Raw genomic sequence first — 23,954 nt, 5'->3', positions numbered from 1 at the left:
CCAAAGGGGTGCCACCCCTTTGGAAACCCCGGACCCATGGGCACTTCCCCCGGACCCCCGACTTGTCGTTGAACCGACTTCTAATTCGATCTTATACATGTGTGCACTCTACACAATCCTGTACAAATATTGTAGTACAAATTATGAAGCCCCTTAGCTCACATGTTAGTTCCAGTTACATAAAATAACATGGTGACACTAAAATCACCAACAATCCTCCCCAGTTTTAGTGTAACCCTGAAATAAACATAACCTTATCAAAACAAACCAAACTAGTACATAATGAAAATATCAAAACGATTAAATTTCCACTTAGTATCATACACTTGCAAATACTTGAGAATCAGGGTGTTTTAAGAATTTAACATATCAACCCATTTGAATACCAGAAAGTAAAATACATACTAGTTTATTGAATTTCTAGAAAAATACAACTTGACACTATTATAAAGTCGTGTGTCCTAATCCTCTCATGATCGTATCAAGGTCAAGTCCAAAACCTCTTGAAATGCTGCTACACTTCACAATCACGTAGGTAACTCCTTTCCATGTATCTGCAAATACATTTATCAATGGAATTATTAAGAAGTTAAACTTTAATCTGGCTAACTCGCAGAACTGAACACATACCTGGGATGAATACTTAATGTGTTACAATCTATAAGTATGATATTTCCACATTGAATTCAACTCCTAATATTATATTAGGAGGGAATTGGGTGTCTCATCATTATAGAATTAAATGGAATTTAATCCCATCCCGATTACAGACGTGTGCACTAAGTCTCTTGTTAGACCTTTAGTCAAGTGATCTGCCAGATTTTGTTGCGACTTCACAAACTCAACCGAAATCACACCATTCATGATTAGTTCTCTAATCATACTATGTCTAACACCTAGGTGTCTAGACTTGCCATTATAAACCTGGCTATATGCCTTTGCCAAAGGGGTTGCACTATCACAAAGAATAGAAATAGGTGCTATCGGTTTAAAACACAAAGGAATCTCATAGACTAAATTCCTTATCCACTCTGCTTCTTTATCAACAGCTGCTAATGCAACAAACTTAGATTCCATTGTTGAGTTTGTAATGCAAGATTGCTTCTTGGAAGCCCAAGAAATGACACCTCCCCCAAGCAAGAATACCCAAACAAAAGTTGAGGAATGGTCTTCCATGTTGATTATCCAAATTGCATCTGAATGACCTTCTAAAGTTGAAGGATTCCGCAAGTAACTCAAACCATAATCCATGGTTCCTTTGAGATACTTAAACACTCTATTCACTGCTTGCCAATGTTGAGCACTAGGATCACTAGTGTACCTACTCAATTTACCCACATCAAAAGCAATATCATGTATGGTACTTGTCATGGCATACATCATGCTACCAATAGCCTTAGTGTATTCCAACTATGAAATGGGAACGCCATTATTTGGCATTAATTTCTTATTTAGATCCATAGGAGTACTCACAGAAGAATAATCGGTAAATTAAACCGCTTGAGAATTTTCTCAATATACGACTTTGAGTCGTCAACAAACCTTTGTTCATCCTTTTAATTCTTATTCCAAGAATTACATTAGCCTCTCCTAAATCTTTCATGGAAAACTTAGATGATAACAATTTCTTTGTTTCATCTACTTGATTTTGGTTGGTATCAAAGACTAATATGTCATCTACATATAAGCAAATGATCACTCCAGCTCTAGTAGCATAATCAAATCTACTATAAACACATTTGTCACATTGGTTTGTCTTGAAACCAGAAGACAAAATAACCTCATCAAAATTTTTATGCCATTGTTTAGGCGCTTGTTTCAGCCCATACAAAGATTTGACAACTTTACACACCATATGCTCTGTAACGGTCATAATGAAACCTTCTGGTTGTTTTATCTAAACTTCCTCGTCAAGATCACCATTTAAAAAGGCTATTTTCACATCCACTTGGTGTATAACCAGATTGTGGATACTTGCTAAGGCAATCAACAATCTAATAGTAGAAATATGTGCAACCGTAGCATACGTATCAAAATAGTCAACACTGGGTTTTTGTCTAAAACCTTGAATGACTAACCAGGATTTGAACTTGTCAATATCCCATTAACATTCATTTTCTTTTTTAAAATCCATTTGCAACCAAGTGATTTAGAACCCGGAGGCAAATCAGATAACACCCATGTGTTGTTCTCAAGAATTGATGACATTTCACCATCAATTGCTTCCTTCCAAAATGCACTATCGCGAGAATCCATGGCCTCTTATTATGTCTTAGGATCATCTTCATTACTATAAAAATAAGAGTATTTAAGATTAATTTCATTCCTTGAACCTTCCACCAAATACAGTTAGCAGTCGGATTTGAAATTTTTCGCAATTTGGCCTTTTTTGCTTCTACGAAGCTCTTGTGGTTCTTGTACATTACCACCATCTTGAATTTCTGAAATGTGCACTTTATTAGTAACAAGAATCAGATCCTTAGGCCTTTGAATTGATGAAAAATGCATCTCATCAAAAATTACATCCCGTGATTCCATAACGGTGTTAATCGAAACCGAATCATTAGGTTTTATTACATAAAACCTATATGCCTTGGAATGTTCAACATATCCAATGAATATGCAATCAATTCCACGTTCTCCCAAAAATTTCTTTTTGGGCTCAGTGAGTTTTACAAGTGCCCGGCATCCCCAAACCCGAAAATAACTTAGATTCGGCTTTTTCTTGAACCAAATTTCATATGGTACTGTTTTGTTCCTTTTATTTTGAACCCTATTTAATAAACAATAGGCCATTAACATGGCCTCTCCCGAGAATCCTTCACTCAATCCAGAGTATGATAACATCGGGTTTACTATTTCCTTTAAAACTCGATTTTTGTGTTCATCAATACTATTCTGTTGGGGTGTGTAAGGTGTCATGGTCTCATGAATGATACCCACTGATTGGAAGTATATAGGATCCATATATTCAACTACCCTATCAGTCCTGAGACATTTAACCAGAATATACATTTGCAATTCCACCTCGGTTTTGTATATTTTGAATTTATCTAAGGCTTCATCCTTAGAATATAACAAATACACATAGCAAAACCAAGTATAGTCATCAATAAAAGTGACTACATACTTTTTATTTCCTAAAGAAGGTGTGGAGTGAAAATCACACATGTTAGTGTGTACAAGTTCCAAAACAACTAATTTCTAGTGACACTAGGAAAGGGCTATTTTTCACTTTTGTAAGCATGCATGTTTTACATTTATCAGATGTCATATCAAAGGATGTACATCTTTTGACATCTCATGCATCCTTCTAAATTTGATATGACCTAATCTTACATGCCGAAGCATAGATTTATCAACATTAGAAGCAGAAGTTTCAAATGCAGAATTTTGAACAGGTAATAATTTGTCAACAATATTCAAACGAAACATTCTATTATTTAAATATCCAACGCCAACAAACGTTCCACCCTTAGACAAAATAAACGTATCCGACTCAATTACTTGTTAAAAACCATCAGAACTCAAACAACTAGAAATGATAAGATTCTTGCGAAACTTAGGAACAAACAAAACATCAAAAAGCCTAATTGTCTTTCCAGAAGTAAATTCAAGACATACGACACCAACACCACAAATAGGAATAAATGAATCATCTCCCATTTTCAGCACCAACCCATCTTTAAGAGGAGTTAATGTTTCAAACATCCGTTTATCCTTGCATACATGGTTTGTTGCCCCACAGTCGATCCACCAAGAAACATCATCATCCTCTACATAGATTGATTCAGGAATGAATGAAACATAGTAAACATAATTCTGATTTGAATTATCAAAGTTAGTCAAAAACTGACCTCCTTTAACTTGGTCCGAAGACCCGTTCACCTTCCCATTGGCTCTATTGTTTCCAGCAACATTGTTGCCTAAATTCACATGAAAATCACGCTTGTAATGCCCAACTTGATTGCACCTCCAACAAACCAAATCCTTTCTCTTTTTCTTTTGGAGTTGCTTAGGACATGTTCCTGCTTACGTTTTCCATGTCATTTGTGGTTCTGATTCCTTGGTTTGTTTTCAAACATATGAACCAAGAGCTATCAAGATTCAATTTTTCCTCTGGTCTTATCCGATTTGTCACTTTCCTTCGCACGAAGAGATTATTCAGTACGAATGTGACTAACAAGTTGAACCTAAGACAGTTTCTCCTTTTGATGTTTTATGTTATGTTTGAAATCTTTCCAAGATGGAGGTAGTTTGTCAATAATGGTTGACACATCAATGGATTCATCAATATTTATACGGTGCAGTTTAAACTGACCATATATTCCAAGGAGTTCATTGTATTATTCAGTGATAGACCTTTAATCGTCCATCTTATAATTATTAAAGTCACTGACTAGAAACTTCTTACTAGAAGCATACTCAGTAATGTATTTCAATACAAGGGTGTCCCGCAACTCCTTGGAACACAAGGCTTCACTATGGATATCAAATAAAGCATCATACATACCATTCAGAATGTGACCCCGATGTAGTCATCGTTGTCCCATATCTGTCTCCTCCTTATCTCTTCAATTTTCTCAACAACACCTTCCTCAACCTCCGCTAGTCTTGGAGTAGTCAGCACGTATGCTGCTTTCATAGTAGTCAGCATGAAGTGCATCTTCTTCTTCTAGCGCCTGAAGTCGATGCCTTCGAACTTCTCTAGCTTTGCAAACTTCATGGTCATCTCGCGGATTGAGTCTCCCATCTCCAAAGACAAAGAAATACCACTTCGAATGTTAGAAAAAGTAGGGTTTGTAGTGGAGATTAGGATATCATTTGGATCGTGAGAACACTTTCCGAACTGATATTTCTACCCTATGCCTGGGTTGCAAGAAATTCAGCCTAGGATAATCCCAGAGGACACTTATGATTCTAGACACAGAAGTCATAAGTCAAATTACTAAAAGGATTCTATATTTGTTTGATGAAAACGAGAGCTTAAGAATTTAGTGTATCTCTTCTCAAAGAGAAGAGTCGTTTATATAATAAACAAGATTAGGGTTTCTATTAGGGTTGACCGTCATGGGTTGCTTCAGAAGTAAGTCAAGAAAATCTAGATTTTAATGAGGATTCAGGGTTTCCAAAACTAACGAATTTCTTTAGTTTTACCATAATCAACCTCAAGAATTCGTTAGCTGGACCCCAGCCAGAGGCTCTGCACCTTGGACCCCGCAAAAGGGGCGTCGCCCCTTTGGAAACCCCGGACCCTGACTTGTTGTCGAACCGGCTTCTAATTCGATCTTATACATGTATGCAGTCCGCACAAACCCGTACATATATTAGAGTACACATTATGAAGCCCCTTATCTTACATGTTAGTTCCAGTTACATAAAATGACATTGTGACACTAAAATCTCCAATAAGAAAGTCTGGAAGAGACTAATATTTCAAGTATCTACTAGATAGAACTCATACTTTTCATATAACACTTAGGTACTTGGTACTTAAATGGTAATCTAATATTTGTAAATGGCTTGCAGATATTTACAGAAGAGTAACCAGCTGAGCACAATCAAGTTGGAACTACACTCTCGAAGTTTAGTTTATTAATTATGCTAGGAAAATAATTTACTTGTATTATGAAACAATGTTTTTTTTTTTGAAAAATGTATGTTTTAGTTTAGCTTGCCTAAATATATGTCTCAGTTTAATTTTTGAATGATTGATTATTTGCTTAAACCGTTTTTCATAATGATCACCATCATATTCGGAAATGATTAAAATTCTTTTTAAGAGACTAGATCTCTTAATAAGAATTATAAAGTAAATATCAATGTTTTATAAATACAAGTTCTATATGCCAAATACTTTTGGCTTAAACTTGTTTTAAATCAAACTCATACTTAACATTGTTATCTTTATTATATAAATGAGATTCACATTTTCTAACTTCAAGAAAAGGATCTTTGAAGGAAAATAATGTGGTTTATTTGACATATTGTAACAACATGTTATATTTCAAGTCAATAAAAGTCAAACCCCTTTAAATAAAAACTCGAATTTTATTGATTGTGTTGATTTGGTTAGGAACATAAGGGTTAAATATGATTTAAATTATATAAATGATGTTTTATATAAGTATTTGGAATAAAATACACTTAAAAATCGACATTTTTCCCTTTGGAACCGAGAACCCTCGAACCGAAAACATCTTTTCGGCCGAGAAACCTCATACCGCAAACCCTTCGGACCGAATTCCCCTTTCTGGTTGAAAACCCAACATCTATATATATTTTTCCTCTAAAAATAAGTCGTTTTCTCACTTTTTCAATTGAAAACACTCCCATTTTGCTCTCAAGTATCATACAAGAACCTTCAAACCTTCAAGAAAAATCCTTCAAATCTTCATAATTTTCATCAAGAACAATCTTCAAATCTTTAAGCCGACCGAAAACACCCGGATCGAGAACACGTTTCCGACCGAAAACACCATAAGACCGATTACGTGTTTAAATATTAGAACTTGGTTCTCGACTGAGGTTTTAAGGCCGGAATCAAGGATTTCGGTGAAGGCTAGACCGAAAACCCTCATCAACACTCCAAATAATTCTCAGTAATTATTCCTTACATAAAATAAGTGTTGTCTAACACTTTAATTAGTTATTTATCTAATTTAAATACGATTACGTGTTTAAATATTATTAGGATATCGTTCTTCCCACGTACGCTAGCGCGAGGATCATCTCTACAGTTACACTATCCAGACTCAAACACACTAGAGGTGAGTTCATACCCCTACGTTTTCACTATTTTCAATGTTTTTAAGGGGGAATACAATTTAAACACAAGGAATTTTGTGTTAACATTCAAACGATTTCAAACCATTTGCAATTGTTCCAACCCGATTTATCACTGCATTTACCAAAATATATTTTTATATATTTTTAACCCTTTTGTAGCATGTCGAGGAAAAGGGTAATTTTCATAAACCTCTTACTACAACTTTATACACACCATTAAATTGCAAATCTTTGAGTTCATTATAGGGTACACATTTAAGCTATAGTTAGTATAGTTTATGAATCGCTACACTATTTGGCTAAGTTCATTAAACAATACAAAAACATACATTTAAACTATAATAGGTATAGTTTGGAAGACACTACACTATTTTACAAGCTCAAGAACACTAAACAGGAACAAGAACATACATTTAAACTTTAATAGGTATACTTTATGGAACACTACTCTATTTCACAAATTCAAGGATACACTACTAAATAATTATTTAAGTATAATTATTTTACACTACAAAGTACAGTACTACAAAGTTATACATACAGTTTCAAGTACAAGAGAGCACTACTACACTACACATAAACTAGTTAATACAGGGTTGTGAGGCACTACTACGGGGTACCCATCAGGGTACCGGTTCATGTCTTATAAATTATAACTAGAATTTCCTGGAGGAAGAGCGTGAATTTGTGTATAGATCTATACAGGACTGACAATCCTGCACCTGAGCTGCTTGCAAAAGCTAGGCCGATAGGCCTGGGGTGACAAATGTCATAACATTCCAACACCTGAAGAACGTCGTAAAGGCGAGTAGGTCATATCAAGCATGGTTATATGAACCCACAATAGTATCAACTAAAACATTTGTTTACGGGATTAACACTACTTCAAATGGTTTCATTTTAAATAATGAAACTACAATACACTATTTTACACTACAACTGGTGGATTTCCAGGCTCTCATATAAGTGATTTTATTTTAAATAATGAAACTACAGTACACTACTTTACACTACAGCTGGCGGATATCCAGGCTCTCATATAAGTGGTTTTATTTTAAATAATGAAACTAAAATACACTATTTTACACAACAACTGGTGGGTTCCAGGAATTCATACAATGAGGTTTTCATACAAACACTACTACAGACACTACTACAGTACACTACTTTTCTAGTACGGAATACACTAGTACAACATACAATTTCAAGAAACATTCATGTCATAGTTTTATTTATTAATAAGACTAATACAGACTATAGTTTACTATTACGAAGTACAACTCACTATTTCAAAGTACAAATCACTATTTCAGAATACAATAATTAGATACATTTTAGTCTTAAGGACTAAGACTACATTTTATTCACTAAAGAAAATATTGGGTTTTCTGGAAGTACACTATAACATTTCCAAAGAACAAAGACAAGTTATCCATCTAAAAAATATACTGATGAACTCACCAAATTAAATGTTGACACATTTTCAAAACCACTTGTATTCTCAGGGAACCGGTAGAAAGGTACGCCAACACGTTTTGAGAAGACAGAGCTTTTAGAGTCACGTCTTTTATATGTATTCAAACCACTTTTTGATCAATAAATATGGTAATATATGTAAGATATTTTTATGTGTTTTCTTAGCTTTTGTCTATCTTTTCTTAATGTTATAAATACTTTGTTTATCAAACACACAATCACGTCTACATATGGGAATCCTTTTATATGTATTCAAACCAGTTTTTGATCGCAAATCATCGACGAGAGGAATATTAATATTAGTTGATAAGGGATATAAGCCATGATATATCATTAAATCTCAAGATTTTTGACCTAAATTTTGTATTACACTTGTGCCTTTGGGGTGGTGATACTTAAATGAACAAATATTTTCCCGAGCTTTATACTAAAAAGTCTCATTATTTTGGAATTATTTTTTGATAAATTCATAAATCTTTATTTTTTTGAACAAAAAAGTCTCGTTATTTTGGGAAAATCATATAATCTGTCTTTCCCAATTAAAAAAACTTTTTCCTTAATTTGGGCAAAATATTAAACAATCAGGTTTATTCTATTAAAAAAAAGATTTAGGACTTTATCAAAAAAAATCTCAAAATAATTAGACTTTTCTGCATGAAATGCATACTTATCCTATTAATATTGCTTGACAAAGGATATAAGTCATGATATACCAATGATTATTATGCCTTTAGATTTTTATTTTGAATTAAAATTATGTTTGTGGGAGTTGTGATACTTAAACAAACCATTACTTAATACCGACCGAAATGTGTGTATGTATGTGTATGTGTGTGTCTGTGTGTGAGAGGAGACAGGGGGGGAATCTACAAAGCTATTGGATGACTTTTTCCAAGTGATTTAAACTAAAAAAAAACATCTTGTTAATATGCCACTAAACCTATTTCAATATAATTTATAGAATACTAATTCATATTTTAAACAATATTACCTAAGTTTTAACAAACAAAAGAAGATCAATTCAAAACTATTTAAGTTATTTTTGACATCAAACTCCTAATAAAGAAGATAAATGATTAAGTTACGTATGCTGGTGAAGAAAATATAGTCTTAAGGAGTAATTAACACATATATTGGTGTCTTGGTGCAAATGTTATTTTTTGGTAATCTAAAATCCAATTTTTTTAAACAAATACATAAATCATTATTAATACACATATATTAGGGTCTTGGCAGAAATGTTACTTTTATTGTAATCTATAATATGAATATTTATGTCAGCAAACTCAGAATTGTGATGATGATTTTTCATGAAACCTTTCCAATTATGAGGTTGTTATCTCAATATAATAAGTAAAATCATTGATTAATACAACTGGGCTCGTAGAAGAACTAAACTGATTATTTCTCATTTGTCTACAAGAATATATAATGGGGAACTCAAATTAATTGGAGTTCAAAAATTCTTGCTTTATTTTCGATCGCAAGGTTATATCAGCAACTATAAACTTAAGGTTTAGTCGTACCTTTGAAATATCCTTTATCAATATTGGGAATAAATTTTGGTGCATTGTAAGCCTTAGGCCCTTAAGCGACTGTAAACTTTTTAGTCATACCTTTGAAATATACTTTATCAATATTGGGTAGACATTTTGGTGCAATGTTTATCTTAGGCATGCAGTCTTAAACCTAACAATTGTTTGTTTAATTTTATATTTATAATTTTCATAATTTTCTTTATAATTAACATTAATATCGATTAAATTAATTAATATAAGGTGAGGGTCATTTTTATAAACATCTAGCATTTATCACCAAAGATTTATAATATATGTAATGTGTACAAGTGTAGTCTCAATAAACTTTAATTAATGAGTAATCATACTCTACTTAGTATCGATGCACGAACACATAAATGATAAGGGAGTGTTTCCTCGCTAGTCTTCTAAAAGTATAGGTTTAAGATCTATCGAATTTCCTTCTAAGCAGTTACATTGCATATTATGATAGGTTTTGGAAACCCAAACATCCGTTGTTTTATTATAACAGAGAACACCTCGTACACAAGCAAAGCGAGTTATGTTTAGATTACAATACATCCACTTGCTATATGTCATGCTACTCAACCACTTGTTATTACATTAACTACATGATCATCAATATAAATTCACATGCAAAAGTGATGTGTGCAACATACATAACATCTACTTTGATACAAATTCCATTTGGAGAATACACGTGATAAAAACTATCAACAGGAAAACTGAACATAAAATTTAATATATATATATTTGCTATATGACGTTAAAAAAGTCAAATAAGGAAACCAAATGTCCCATGAATGGTGATGCGTAAACGTAAGAAAGTCACATGCTAGATTTCAACGTATGAAAAAAGGAACCCGAAAAAACAACAAAATGGTTTGGAGGAGTGGAGAAATAAATAAATAAATAATCAAAATGTACCTAGTTTTTCATGCACAAGCAACCACTTGTGCGTTTATTTTGGGCTTTTTGTTTTTTATTTTTATATATTTATTTTTCAAGCACACGTGGTCTCTAATGTATGGAGTAACAAAATATTATAGTATTTGAAAAGAATCTAGTATCATCTTCGAATCTCTAAATACAATTCGCTTGGTCAACATATTTTTTATGTTTGGAACTCGACTAAAAGCTAATCTTTTAATGGCATATTATGCACAAGGATCTAGTATCCAAACATAACATACCTGCAACAGTATTTGAAATAGCAGTATCATTTTTCCTTTTGCTTTTTCATTTGGAGTAACAAATGTTTGTGTGTCTTACAACCAAAAGTATGGCACCGTGCATGGGCATCGCAAAGTCGCTTGTCATTCCTTATGAATGATGATGCATATGTATCGTTAAGTTACATAATAAATATGATGATGTCCCCACTTCCAACTAGATTGGTAACAAGACATGCGATATAAATTCCCGACGAGCTAAGCGGACAAGAGAAAACACACTACTTTCCATCCATTACTCTAAACATTGGTTACTAACTTTCCTATTTCATATATCCACTATTAAAGATTAGCGATTTTTTAACCATGCCAGGAAAAGGAACTGCAGTTCTAAAAGGAGATTGCAAGGGTAAATGCCACCCGTCAACCATTAACGATAGTTTTGTGGAGACAAGGACACATCATTTCATGGTTAATGGAAAGCCGTTGTATTTTAATGGCTTTAACGCCTACTGGTTAATGTGTATGGCTTCTGATCCATCTACAAGGGTGAAGGTCACAGATGCATTTCAAGAATCTTCCAAGATAGGAATGAACCTGGTTAGGACTTGGGCTTTTAGTGATGGTGGCAACAAACCCCTGCAAACCTCTCCCGGTTTTTACAATGAGGACATGTTTAAGGTAACTTTATCTATTATTTTAGCCTCTATTTTTTTATTCAACATGACCTGTAAACGTTAAAAAGTAATTTCTTATCAACCATACGACAAATCGACACGGACATATTGAAATAAAAGTTAGTAATAATCAAGATCACAAACACTTTAACACCTCTGTTTTATGTTACTTGTGATAACCATCTACACCTTTTCATTCCAGGGATTGGATTTTGTGATATCAGAAGCGAAAAAGTATGGGATTCACTTGATTCTCAGCTTGGTTAATAACTGGGATGATTTTGGAGGTAAAAAACAATATGTTCAGTGGGCAAGGGATCATGGAGGACAATACTTGAATAGTGATGATGATTTCTTTACTAACGTTGTAGTTAAAGGATATTATAAGAATCATTTGAAGGTATATATATGTTTGGTAAACAATGTTTCCATTATATCACAAAAATTTTCTACAACAGCTGTATGTGCATTTTGTCAGAAAATTTGAACATGTTGCAAATACTGTTTTGCTACAGACCATTCTTACGAGACGCAACTCAATCACCGGGGTTGACTACAAGGATGATTTCACCATCTTTGCATGGGAGCTAATGAACGAACCTCGCTGCCAGTCTGATCTATCAGGGAAATTTCTACAGGTTCTTGTTTTCTCTGTTTTCTCACGGTTAAGTTGTTCATATGAGAAAATGCCCGAATCAGTTATCTAGAAAGAAGGAAATCTTTTACTTTCAAATGATAGGAGTACATAGAGGAAACCGGTTTTTTATGAAACTATATGGTGCATAACCTATAACCATCGGTATCTCTTCTTTGTGCAGGAATGGATAGTAGAAATGGCAGCTGAAATAAAGTCCATTGATAAGAACCATCTTCTCGAAATCGGACTTGAAGGGTTTTATGGGGAATCAATGCCTGAAAAGAAGCAAAACAATCCGGGCTATGAAGTAGGGACCGACTTCATTACAAACAACGGCGTCAACAATGTGGATTTTGCTACAATCCATCTGTATCCCGACCAATGGTATGATCGAGTCTATACCGACATATAAACTCCATCACAATGCTTTTGTTCGTATATATACTTTGCATGTCACGCTAGCCAACACCCGAACGTAGTTAACATCCTAAAAATGTTTCATGAAATGCATGTTTCTTATTTATAACTAAAACAATATTTTATGTTATTTAATTTTATTGAATAACATATGTGGGTATTTCGATTTTTGACTTAGGGTTCCGGGAGCTAGCGATGAAGCTCGAGCTAAATTTGTTGAAAAATGGATTAATGCACATATTGAGGATTGTGATTCCATCTTGAGAAAACCTTTACTGATTGCAGAATTTGGCAAGTCCTCTTGGTCTTCAGGTTACACCGTAGAAGCAAGGGATGAGTACTTTGGTGGGATATTCAACACGGCCTATGAAAGTGCAAGAAACCGGGGGTCGTGTTCAGGTACAACTTTTTGGCAAGTCATGGCGAAAGGAATGGATAACTGGGGTGATGGGTACCAAGTTGTCTTGGACCAAAACCCCTCCACTGCTGCAATAATTGCCAAGCAGTCTCAAAGAATTTCATCACTCAACTCTTCAACCAACCTAGAGTTCTCTCCCGTTGCTGTTGAAAAATAACTATGTTGGGTTCCTGAACAAATAATTATCCCTTTCGAGATAAAATGATATTTCTCTCTGCTGCGTTACTTACCTTTAGAAAATGTGAAGTTTAAATAGTGAAATGAAAATAAAGATAGAGGTAGCAACCATTTTGCATGAAACAAAATAGTTGCAGCCTATTAGTAATGTTGTACCGCGGGTAACTTCAACTCAGTATTGTTGGACGAAGTGGGAAAATTGATGCATTTCCTTTTTATCAATAAATATGGTAATATATGTAAGGTATTTTTATGTGTTTTCTTAGCTTTTGTCTATCTTTTCTTAATGTTATAAATATTTTGTCTATCGAACACACAAGTCACGTCAACATATGTGAATCCTTTTATATGTATTCAAACCACTTTTTGATCGCAAATCATCGACGAGAGGAATATTAATATTAGTTGATAAGGGATATAGGTCATGATATATCATTAAATCTCAAGATTTTTGACCTAAATTTTGTATTACACTTGTGCCTTTGGGGTGGTGATACTTAAATGAACAAATATTTTCCCGAGTTTTATACTAAAAAGTCTCATTATTTTGGAATTATTTTTTGATAAATTCATAAATCTTTATTTTTTTGAACAAAAAAGTCTCGTTATTTTGGGAAAATCATATAATTTGTCTTTCCCAATTAAAAAAACTTTTTCCTTAATTTGGGCAAAATATTAAACAATCAGGTTTATTCTATTAAAAAAAAGATTTAGGACTTTATCAAAAAAAATCTCAAAATAATTAGACTTTTCTGCATGAAATGCATACTTATCCTATTAATATTGCTTGACAAAGGATATAAGTCATGATATACCAATGATTATTATGCCTTTAGATTTTTATTTTGAATTAAAATTATGTTTGTGGGAGTTGTGATACTTAAACAAACCATTACTTAATACTGACCGAAATGTGTGTATGTATGTGTATGTGTGTGTCTGTGTGTGAGAGGAGACAGGGGGGGAATCTACAAAGCTATTGGATGACTTTTTCCAAGTGATTTAAACTAAAAAAAACATCTTGTTAATATGCCACTAAACCTATTTCAATATAATTTATAGAATACTAATTCATATTTTAAACAATATTACCTAAGTTTTAACAAACAAAAGAAGATCAATTCAAAACTATTTAAGTTATTTTTGACATCAAACTCCTAATAAAGAAGATAAATGATTAAGTTACGTATGCTGGTGAAGAAAATATAGTCTTAAGGAGTAATTAACACATATATTGGTGTCTTGGTGCAAATGTTATTTTTTGGTAATCTAAAATCCAATTTTTTTAAACAAATACATAAATCATTATTAATACACATATATTAGGGTCTTGGCAGAAATGTTACTTTTATTGTAATCTATAATATGAATATTTATGTCAGCAAACTCAGAATTGTGATGATGATTTTTCATGAAACCTTTCCAATTATGAGGTTGTTATCTCAATATAATAAGTAAAATCATTGATTAATACAACTGGGCTCGTAGAAGAACTAAACTGATTATTTCTCATTTGTCTACAAGAATATATAATGGGGAACTCAAATTAATTGGAGTTCAAAAATTCTTGCTTTATTTTCGATCGCAAGGTTATATCAGCAACTATAAACTTAAGGTTTAGTCGTACCTTTGAAATATCCTTTATCAATATTGGGAATAAATTTTGGTGCATTGTAAGCCTTAGGCCCTTAAGCGACTGTAAACTTTTTAGTCATACCTTTGAAATATACTTTATCAATATTGGGTAGACATTTTGGTGCAATGTTTATCTTAGGCATGCAGTCTTAAACCTAACAATTGTTTGTTTAATTTTATATTTATAATTTTCATAATTTTCTTTATAATTAACATTAATATCGATTAAATTAATTAATATAAGGTGAGGGTCATTTTTATAAACATCTAGCATTTATCACCAAAGATTTATAATATATGTAATGTGTACAAGTGTAGTCTCAATAAACTTTAATTAATGAGTAATCATACTCTACTTAGTATCGATGCACGAACACATAAATGATAAGGGAGTGTTTCCTCGCTAGTCTTCTAAAAGTATAGGTTTAAGATCTATCGAATTTCCTTCTAAGCAGTTACATTGCATATTATGATAGGTTTTGGAAACCCAAACATCCGTTGTTTTATTATAACAGAGAACACCTCGTACACAAGCAAAGCGAGTTATGTTTAGATTACAATACATCCACTTGCTATATGTCATGCTACTCAACCACTTGTTATTACATTAACTACATGATCATCAATATAAATTCACATGCAAAAGTGATGTGTGCAACATACATAACATCTACTTTGATACAAATTCCATTTGGAGAATACACGTGATAAAAACTATCAACAGGAAAACTGAACATAAAATTTAATATATATATATTTGCTATATGACGTTAAAAAAGTCAAATAAGGAAACCAAATGTCCCATGAATGGTGATGCGTAAACGTAAGAAAGTCACATGCTAGATTTCAACGTATGAAAAAAGGAACCCGAAAAAACAACAAAATGGTTTGGAGGAGTGGAGAAATAAATAAATAAATAATCAAAATGTACCTAGTTTTTCATGCACAAGCAACCACTTGTGCGTTTATTTTGGGCTTTTTGTTTTTTATTTTTATATATTTATTTTTCAAGCACACGTGGTCTCTAATGTATGGAGTAACAAAATATTATAGTATTTGAAAAGAATCTAGTATCATCTTCGAATCTCTAAATACAATTCGCTTGGTCAACATATTTTTTATGTTTGGAACTCGACTAAAAGCTAATCTTTTAATGGCATATTATGCACAAGGATCTAGTATCCAAACATAACATACCTGCAACAGTATTTGAAATAGCAGTATCATTTTTCCTTTTGCTTTTTCATTTGGAGTAACAAATGTTTGTGTGTCTTACAACCAAAAGTATGGCACCGTGCATGGGCATCGCAAAGTCGCTTGTCATTCCTTATGAATGATGATGCATATGTATCGTTAAGTTACATAATAAATATGATGATGTCCCCACTTCCAACTAGATTGGTAACAAGACATGCGATATAAATTCCCGACGAGCTAAGCGGACAAGAGAAAACACACTACTTTCCATCCATTACTCTAAACATTGGTTACTAACTTTCCTATTTCATATATCCACTATTAAAGATTAGCGATTTTTTAACCATGCCAGGAAAAGGAACTGCAGTTCTAAAAGGAGATTGCAAGGGTAAATGCCACCCGTCAACCATTAACGATAGTTTTGTGGAGACAAGGACACATCATTTCATGGTTAATGGAAAGCCGTTGTATTTTAATGGCTTTAACGCCTACTGGTTAATGTGTATGGCTTCTGATCCATCTACAAGGGTGAAGGTCACAGATGCATTTCAAGAATCTTCCAAGATAGGAATGAACCTGGTTAGGACTTGGGCTTTTAGTGATGGTGGCAACAAACCCCTGCAAACCTCTCCCGGTTTTTACAATGAGGACATGTTTAAGGTAACTTTATCTATTATTTTAGCCTCTATTTTTTTATTCAACATGACCTGTAAACGTTAAAAAGTAATTTCTTATCAACCATACGACAAATCGACACGGACATATTGAAATAAAAGTTAGTAATAATCAAGATCACAAACACTTTAACACCTCTGTTTTATGTTACTTGTGATAACCATCTACACCTTTTCATTCCAGGGATTGGATTTTGTGATATCAGAAGCGAAAAAGTATGGGATTCACTTGATTCTCAGCTTGGTTAATAACTGGGATGATTTTGGAGGTAAAAAACAATATGTTCAGTGGGCAAGGGATCATGGAGGACAATACTTGAATAGTGATGATGATTTCTTTACTAACGTTGTAGTTAAAGGATATTATAAGAATCATTTGAAGGTATATATATGTTTGGTAAACAATGTTTCCATTATATCACAAAAATTTTCTACAACAGCTGTATGTGCATTTTGTCAGAAAATTTGAACATGTTGCAAATACTGTTTTGCTACAGACCATTCTTACGAGACGCAACTCAATCACCGGGGTTGACTACAAGGATGATTTCACCATCTTTGCATGGGAGCTAATGAACGAACCTCGCTGCCAGTCTGATCTATCAGGGAAATTTCTACAGGTTCTTGTTTTCTCTGTTTTCTCACGGTTAAGTTGTTCATATGAGAAAATGCCCGAATCAGTTATCTAGAAAGAAGGAAATCTTTTACTTTCAAATGATAGGAGTACATAGAGGAAACCGGTTTTTTATGAAACTATATGGTGCATAACCTATAACCATCGGTATCTCTTCTTTGTGCAGGAATGGATAGTAGAAATGGCAGCTGAAATAAAGTCCATTGATAAGAACCATCTTCTCGAAATCGGACTTGAAGGGTTTTATGGGGAATCAATGCCTGAAAAGAAGCAAAACAATCCGGGCTATGAAGTAGGGACCGACTTCATTACAAACAACGGCGTCAACAATGTGGATTTTGCTACAATCCATCTGTATCCCGACCAATGGTATGATCGAGTCTATACCGACATATAAACTCCATCACAATGCTTTTGTTCGTATATATACTTTGCATGTCACGCTAGCCAACACCCGAACGTAGTTAACATCCTAAAAATGTTTCATGAAATGCATGTTTCTTATTTATAACTAAAACAATATTTTATGTTATTTAATTTTATTGAATAACATATGTGGGTATTTCGATTTTTGACTTAGGGTTCCGGGAGCTAGCGATGAAGCTCGAGCTAAATTTGTTGAAAAATGGATTAATGCACATATTGAGGATTGTGATTCCATCTTGAGAAAACCTTTACTGATTGCAGAATTTGGCAAGTCCTCTTGGTCTTCAGGTTACACCGTAGAAGCAAGGGATGAGTACTTTGGTGGGATATTCAACACGGCCTATGAAAGTGCAAGAAACCGGGGGTCGTGTTCAGGTACAACTTTTTGGCAAGTCATGGCGAAAGGAATGGATAACTGGGGTGATGGGTACCAAGTTGTCTTGGACCAAAACCCCTCCACTGCTGCAATAATTGCCAAGCAGTCTCAAAGAATTTCATCACTCAACTCTTCAACCAACCTAGAGTTCTCTCCCGTTGCTGTTGAAAAATAACTATGTTGGGTTCCTGAACAAATAATTATCCCTTTCGAGATAAAATGATATTTCTCTCTGCTGCGTTACTTACCTTTAGAAAATGTGAAGTTTAAATAGTGAAATGAAAATAAAGATAGAGGTAGCAACCATTTTGCATGAAACAAAATAGTTGCAGCCTATTAGTAATGTTGTACCGCGGGTAACTTCAACTCAGTATTGTTGGACGAAGTGGGAAAATTGATGCATTTCCTTTTTATCAATAAATATGGTAATATATGTAAGGTATTTTTATGTGTTTTCTTAGCTTTTGTCTATCTTTTCTTAATGTTATAAATATTTTGTCTATCGAACACACAAGTCACGTCAACATATGTGAATCCTTTTATATGTATTCAAACCACTTTTTGATCGCAAATCATCGACGAGAGGAATATTAATATTAGTTGATAAGGGATATAGGTCATGATATATCATTAAATCTCAAGATTTTTGACCTAAATTTTGTATTACACTTGTGCCTTTGGGGTGGTGATACTTAAATGAACAAATATTTTCCCGAGTTTTATACTAAAAAGTCTCATTATTTTGGAATTATTTTTTGATAAATTCATAAATCTTTATTTTTTTGAACAAAAAAGTCTCGTTATTTTGGGAAAATCATATAATTTGTCTTTCCCAATTAAAAAAACTTTTTCCTTAATTTGGGCAAAATATTAAACAATCAGGTTTATTCTATTAAAAAAAAGATTTAGGACTTTATCAAAAAAAATCTCAAAATAATTAGACTTTTCTGCATGAAATGCATACTTATCTTATTAATATTGCTTGACAAAGGATATATGTCATGATATACCAATGATTATTATGCCTTTAGATCTTTATTTTGAATTAAAATTATGTTTGTGGGAGTTGTGATACTTAAACAAACCATTACTTAATACCGACACGCGACCGAAATGTGTGTGTGTATGTGTATGTGTGTGTCTGTGTGTGAGAGGAGACAGGGGGGAATCTACAAAGCTATTGGATGACTTTTTCCAAGTGATTTAAACCAAAAAAAAAACATCTTGTTAATATGCCACTAAACCAATTTCAATATAATTTGTAGAATACTAATTCATATTTTAAACAATATTACCTAAGTTTTAACAAACAAAAGAAGATCAATTTAAAACTATATAAGTTATTTTTGACATCAAACTCCTAATAAAGAAGATAAATGATTAAGTTACGTATGCTGGTGAAGAAAATATAGTCTTAAGGAGTAATTAACACATATATTGGTGTCTTGGCGCAAATGTTATTTTTTGGTAATCTAAAATCCAATTTTTTTAAACAAATACATAAATCATTATTAATACACATATATCAGGGTCTTGGCAGAAATGTTACTTTTATTGTAATCTATAATATGAATATTTATGTCAGCAAACTCAGAATTGTGATGATGATTTTTCATGAAACCTTTCCAATTATGAGGTTGTTATCTCAATATAATAAGTAAAATCATTGATTAATACAACTGGGCTCGTAGAAGAACTAAACTGATTATTTCTCATTTGTCTACAAGATTATATAATAGGGAACTCAAATTAATTGGAGTTCAAAAATTCCTGCTTTATTTTCGATCGCAAGGTTATATCAGCAACTATAAACTTAAGGTTTAGTCGTACCTTTGAAATATCCTTTATCAATATTGGGAATAAATTTTGGTGCATTGTAAGCCTTAGGCCCTCAAGCGACTGTAAACTTTTTAGTCATACCTTTCAAATATACTTTATCAATATTGGGTAGACATTCTGGTGCAATGTTTATCTTAGGCATGCAGTCTTAAACCTAACAATTGTTTGTTTAATTTTATATTTATAATTTTCATAATTTTCTTTATAATTAACAATAATATCGATTAAATTAATTAATATAAGGTGAGGGTCATTTTTATAAACATCTAGCATTTATCACCAAAGATTTATAATATATGTAATGTGTACAAGTGTAGTCTCAATAAACTTTAATTAATGAGTAATCATACACTACTTAGTATCGATGCACGAACACATAAAAAATGATAAGGGAGTGTTTCCTCGCTAGTCTTCTAAAAGTATTGGTTTAAGATCCATCGAATTTCCTTCTAAGCAGTTACATTGCCTATTATGATAGGTTTTGGAACCCCAAACATCCGTTGTTTTATTATAACAGAGAACACCTCGTACACAAGCAAAGCGAGTTATGTTTAGATTACAATACATCCACTTGCTATATGTCATGCTCCTCAACCACTTGTTATTACATTAACTACATGATCATCAATATAAATTCACATGCAAAAGTGATGTGTGCAACATACATAACATCTACTTTGATACAAATTCCATTTGGAGAATACACGTGATAAAAACTATCAACAGGAAAACTGAACATAAAATTTAATATATATATATTTGCTATATGACGTTAAAAAAGTCAAATAAGGAAACCAAATGTCCCATGAATGGTGATGTGTAAACGTAAGAAAGTCACATGCTAGATTTCAACGTATGAAAAAAGGAACCCGAAAAAACAACAAAATGGTTTGGAGGAGTGGAGAAATAAATAAATAAATAATCAAAATGTACCTAGTTTTTCATGCACAAGCAACCACTTGTGCGTTTATTTTGGGCTTTTTGTTTTTTATTTTTATATATTTATTTTTCAAGCACATGTGGTCTCTAATGTATGGAGTAACAAAATATTATAGTATTTGAAAAGAATCTAGTATCATCTTCGAATCTCTAAATACAATTCGCTTGGTCAACATATTTTTTATGTTTGGAACTCGACTAAAAGCTAATCTTTTAATGGCATATTATGCACAAGGATCTAGCATCCAAACATAACATACCTGCAACAGTATTTGAAATAGCAGTATCATTTTTCCTTTTGCTTTTTCATTTGGAGTAACAAATGTTTGTGTGTCTTACAACCAAAAGTATGGCACTGTGCATGGGCATCGCAAAGTCGCTTGTCATTCCTTATGAATGATGATGCATATGTATCGTTAAGTTACATAATAAATATGATGATGTCCCCACTTCCAACTAGATTGGTAACAAGACATGCGATATAAATTCCAGACGAGCTAAGCGGACAAGAGAAAACACACTACTTTCCATCCATTACTCTAAACATTGGTTACTAACTTTCCTATTTCATATATCCACTATTAAAAATTAGCGATTTTTTAACCATGCCAGGAAAAGGAAATGCAGTTCTAAAAGGAGATTGCAAGGGTAAATGCCACCCGTCAACCATTAACGATAGTTTTGTGGAGACAAGGACACATCATTTCATGGTTAATGGAAAGCCGTTGTATTTTAATGGCTTTAACGCCTACTGGTTAATGTGTATGGCTTCTGATCCATCTACAAGGGTGAAGGTCACAGATGCATTTCAAGAATCTTCCAAGATAGGAATGAACCTGGTTAGGACTTGGGCTTTTAGTGATGGTGGCAACAAACCCCTGCAAACCTCTCCCGGTTTTTACAATGAGGACATGTTTAAGGTAACTTTATCTATTATTTTAGCCTCTATTTTTTATTCAACATGATCTGTAAACGTTAAAAAGTAATTTCTTATCAACCATACGACAAATCGACACGGACATATTGAAATAAAAGTTAGTAATAATCAAGATCACAAACACTTTAACACCTCTGTTTTATGTTACTTGTGATAACCATCTACACCTTTTCATTCCAGGGATTGGATTTTGTGATATCAGAAGCGAAAAAGTATGGGATTCACTTGATTCTCAGCTTGGTTAATAACTGGGATGATTTTGGAGGTAAAAAACAATATGTTCAGTGGGCAAGGGATCATGGAGGACAATACTTGCATAGTGATGATGATTTCTTTACTAACGTTGTAGTTAAAGGATATTATAAGAATCATTTGAAGGTATATATATGTTTGGGAAACAATGTTTCCATTATATCACAAAAATTTTCTACAACAGCTGTATGCGCATTTTGTCAGAAAATTTGAACATGTTGCAAATACTGTTTTGCTACAGACCATTCTTACGAGACGCAACTCAATCACCGGGGTTGACTACAAGGATGATTCCACCATCTTTGCATGGGAGCTAATGAACGAACCCCGCTGCCAGTCTGATCTATCAGGGAAATTTCTACAGGTTCTTGTTTTCTCTGTTTTCTCACGGTTAAGTTGTTCATATGAGAAAATGCCCGAATCAGTTATCTAGAAAGAAGGAAATCTTTTACTTTCAAATGATAGGAGTACATAGAGGAAACCGGTTTTTTATGAAACTATATGGTGCATAACCTATAACCATCGGTATCTCTTCTTTGTGCAGGAATGGATAGTAGAAATGGCAGCTGAAATAAAGTCCATTGATAAGAACCATCTTCTCGAAATCGGACTTGAAGGGTTTTATGGGGAATCAATGCCTGAAAAGAAGCAAAACAATCCGGGCTATGAAGTAGGGACCGACTTCATTACAAACAACGGCGTCAACAATGTGGATTTTGCTACAATCCATCTGTATCCCGACCAATGGTATGATCGAGTCTATACCGACATATAAACTCCATCACAATGCTTTTGTTCGTATATATACTTTGCATGTCACGCTAGCCAACACCCGAACGTAGTTAGCATCCTAAAAATGTTTCATGAAATGCATGTTTCTTATTTATAACTAAAACAATATTTTATGTTATTTAATTTTATTGAATAACATATGTGGGTATTTCGATTTTTGACTTAGGGTTCCGGGAGCTAGCGATGAAGCTCGAGCTAAATTTGTTGAAAAATGGATTAATGCACATATTGAGGATTGTGATTCCATCTTGAGAAAACCTTTACTGATTGCAGAATTTGGCAAGTCCTCTTGGTCTTCAGGTTACACCGTAGAAGCAAGGGATGAGTACTTTGGTGGGATATTCAACACGGCCTATGAAAGTGCAAGAAACCGGGGGTCGTGTTCAGGTACAACTTTTTGGCAAGTCATGGCGGAAGGAATGGATAAGTGGGGTGATGGGTACCAAGTTGTCTTGGACCAAAACCCCTCCACTGCTGCAATAATTGCCAAGCAGTCTCAAAGAATTTCATCACTCAACTCTTCAACCAACCTAGAGTTCTCTCCCGTTGCTGTTGAAAAATAACTATGTTGGGTTCCTGAACAAATAATTATCCCTTTCGAGATAAAATGATATTTCACTCTGCTGCGTTACTTACCTATAGAAAATGTGAAGTTTAAATAGTGAAATGAAAATAAAGATAGAGGTAGCAACCATTTTGCATGAAACAAAATAGTTGCAGCCTATTAGTAATGTTGTACCGCGGGTAACTTCAACTCAGTATTGTTGGACGAAGTGGGAAAATTGATGCATTTCCTTTTTATCAATAAATATGGTAATATATGTAAGGTATTTTTATGTGTTTTCTTAGCTTTTGTCTATCTTTTCTTAATGTTATAAATATTTTGTCTATCGAACACACAAGTCACGTCAACATATGTGAATCCTTTTATATGTATTCAAACCAGTTTTTG

At 33.3% G+C, this 23,954-nt stretch overlaps 3 protein-coding genes across 3 annotated transcripts; all 3 read left to right on the top strand.

Annotated features, from left to right (window-relative positions):
- The first annotated feature begins 11,341 nt into the window (after positions 1 to 11,341).
- LOC128126127 (mannan endo-1,4-beta-mannosidase 4-like) lies at positions 11,342 to 13,281 on the top strand. The gene is made up of 5 exons (XM_052763864.1): positions 11,342 to 11,656; positions 11,855 to 12,052; positions 12,168 to 12,290; positions 12,471 to 12,673; positions 12,885 to 13,281. The coding sequence occupies exons 1-5, from the start codon at positions 11,342 to 11,344 to the stop codon at positions 13,279 to 13,281; spliced, it is 1,236 nt and encodes a 411-aa protein (XP_052619824.1).
- A 3,197-nt stretch (positions 13,282 to 16,478) lies between these two features.
- On the top strand, positions 16,479 to 18,418 carry LOC128126126 (mannan endo-1,4-beta-mannosidase 4-like). Its single transcript, XM_052763863.1, has 5 exons — positions 16,479 to 16,793; positions 16,992 to 17,189; positions 17,305 to 17,427; positions 17,608 to 17,810; positions 18,022 to 18,418. Exons 1-5 carry the CDS (start codon positions 16,479 to 16,481, stop codon positions 18,416 to 18,418), a joined length of 1,236 nt encoding a protein of 411 aa, XP_052619823.1.
- Positions 18,419 to 21,626: 3,208 nt separating this feature from the next.
- LOC128126125 (mannan endo-1,4-beta-mannosidase 4-like) lies at positions 21,627 to 23,565 on the top strand. Its single transcript, XM_052763862.1, has 5 exons — positions 21,627 to 21,941; positions 22,139 to 22,336; positions 22,452 to 22,574; positions 22,755 to 22,957; positions 23,169 to 23,565. Exons 1-5 carry the CDS (start codon positions 21,627 to 21,629, stop codon positions 23,563 to 23,565), a joined length of 1,236 nt encoding a protein of 411 aa, XP_052619822.1.
- The last annotated feature ends 389 nt before the right edge of the window (positions 23,566 to 23,954 follow it).

The sequence above is a fragment of the Lactuca sativa genome, chromosome 5, assembly GCF_002870075.4.
Source record: "Lactuca sativa cultivar Salinas chromosome 5, Lsat_Salinas_v11, whole genome shotgun sequence".
Classification (NCBI taxonomy): Eukaryota; Viridiplantae; Streptophyta; class Magnoliopsida; order Asterales; family Asteraceae; genus Lactuca; species Lactuca sativa.
The sequence above is the reverse complement of the archived record's forward strand: the minus strand, read 5'-3'. Positions and strand labels throughout refer to the sequence as shown.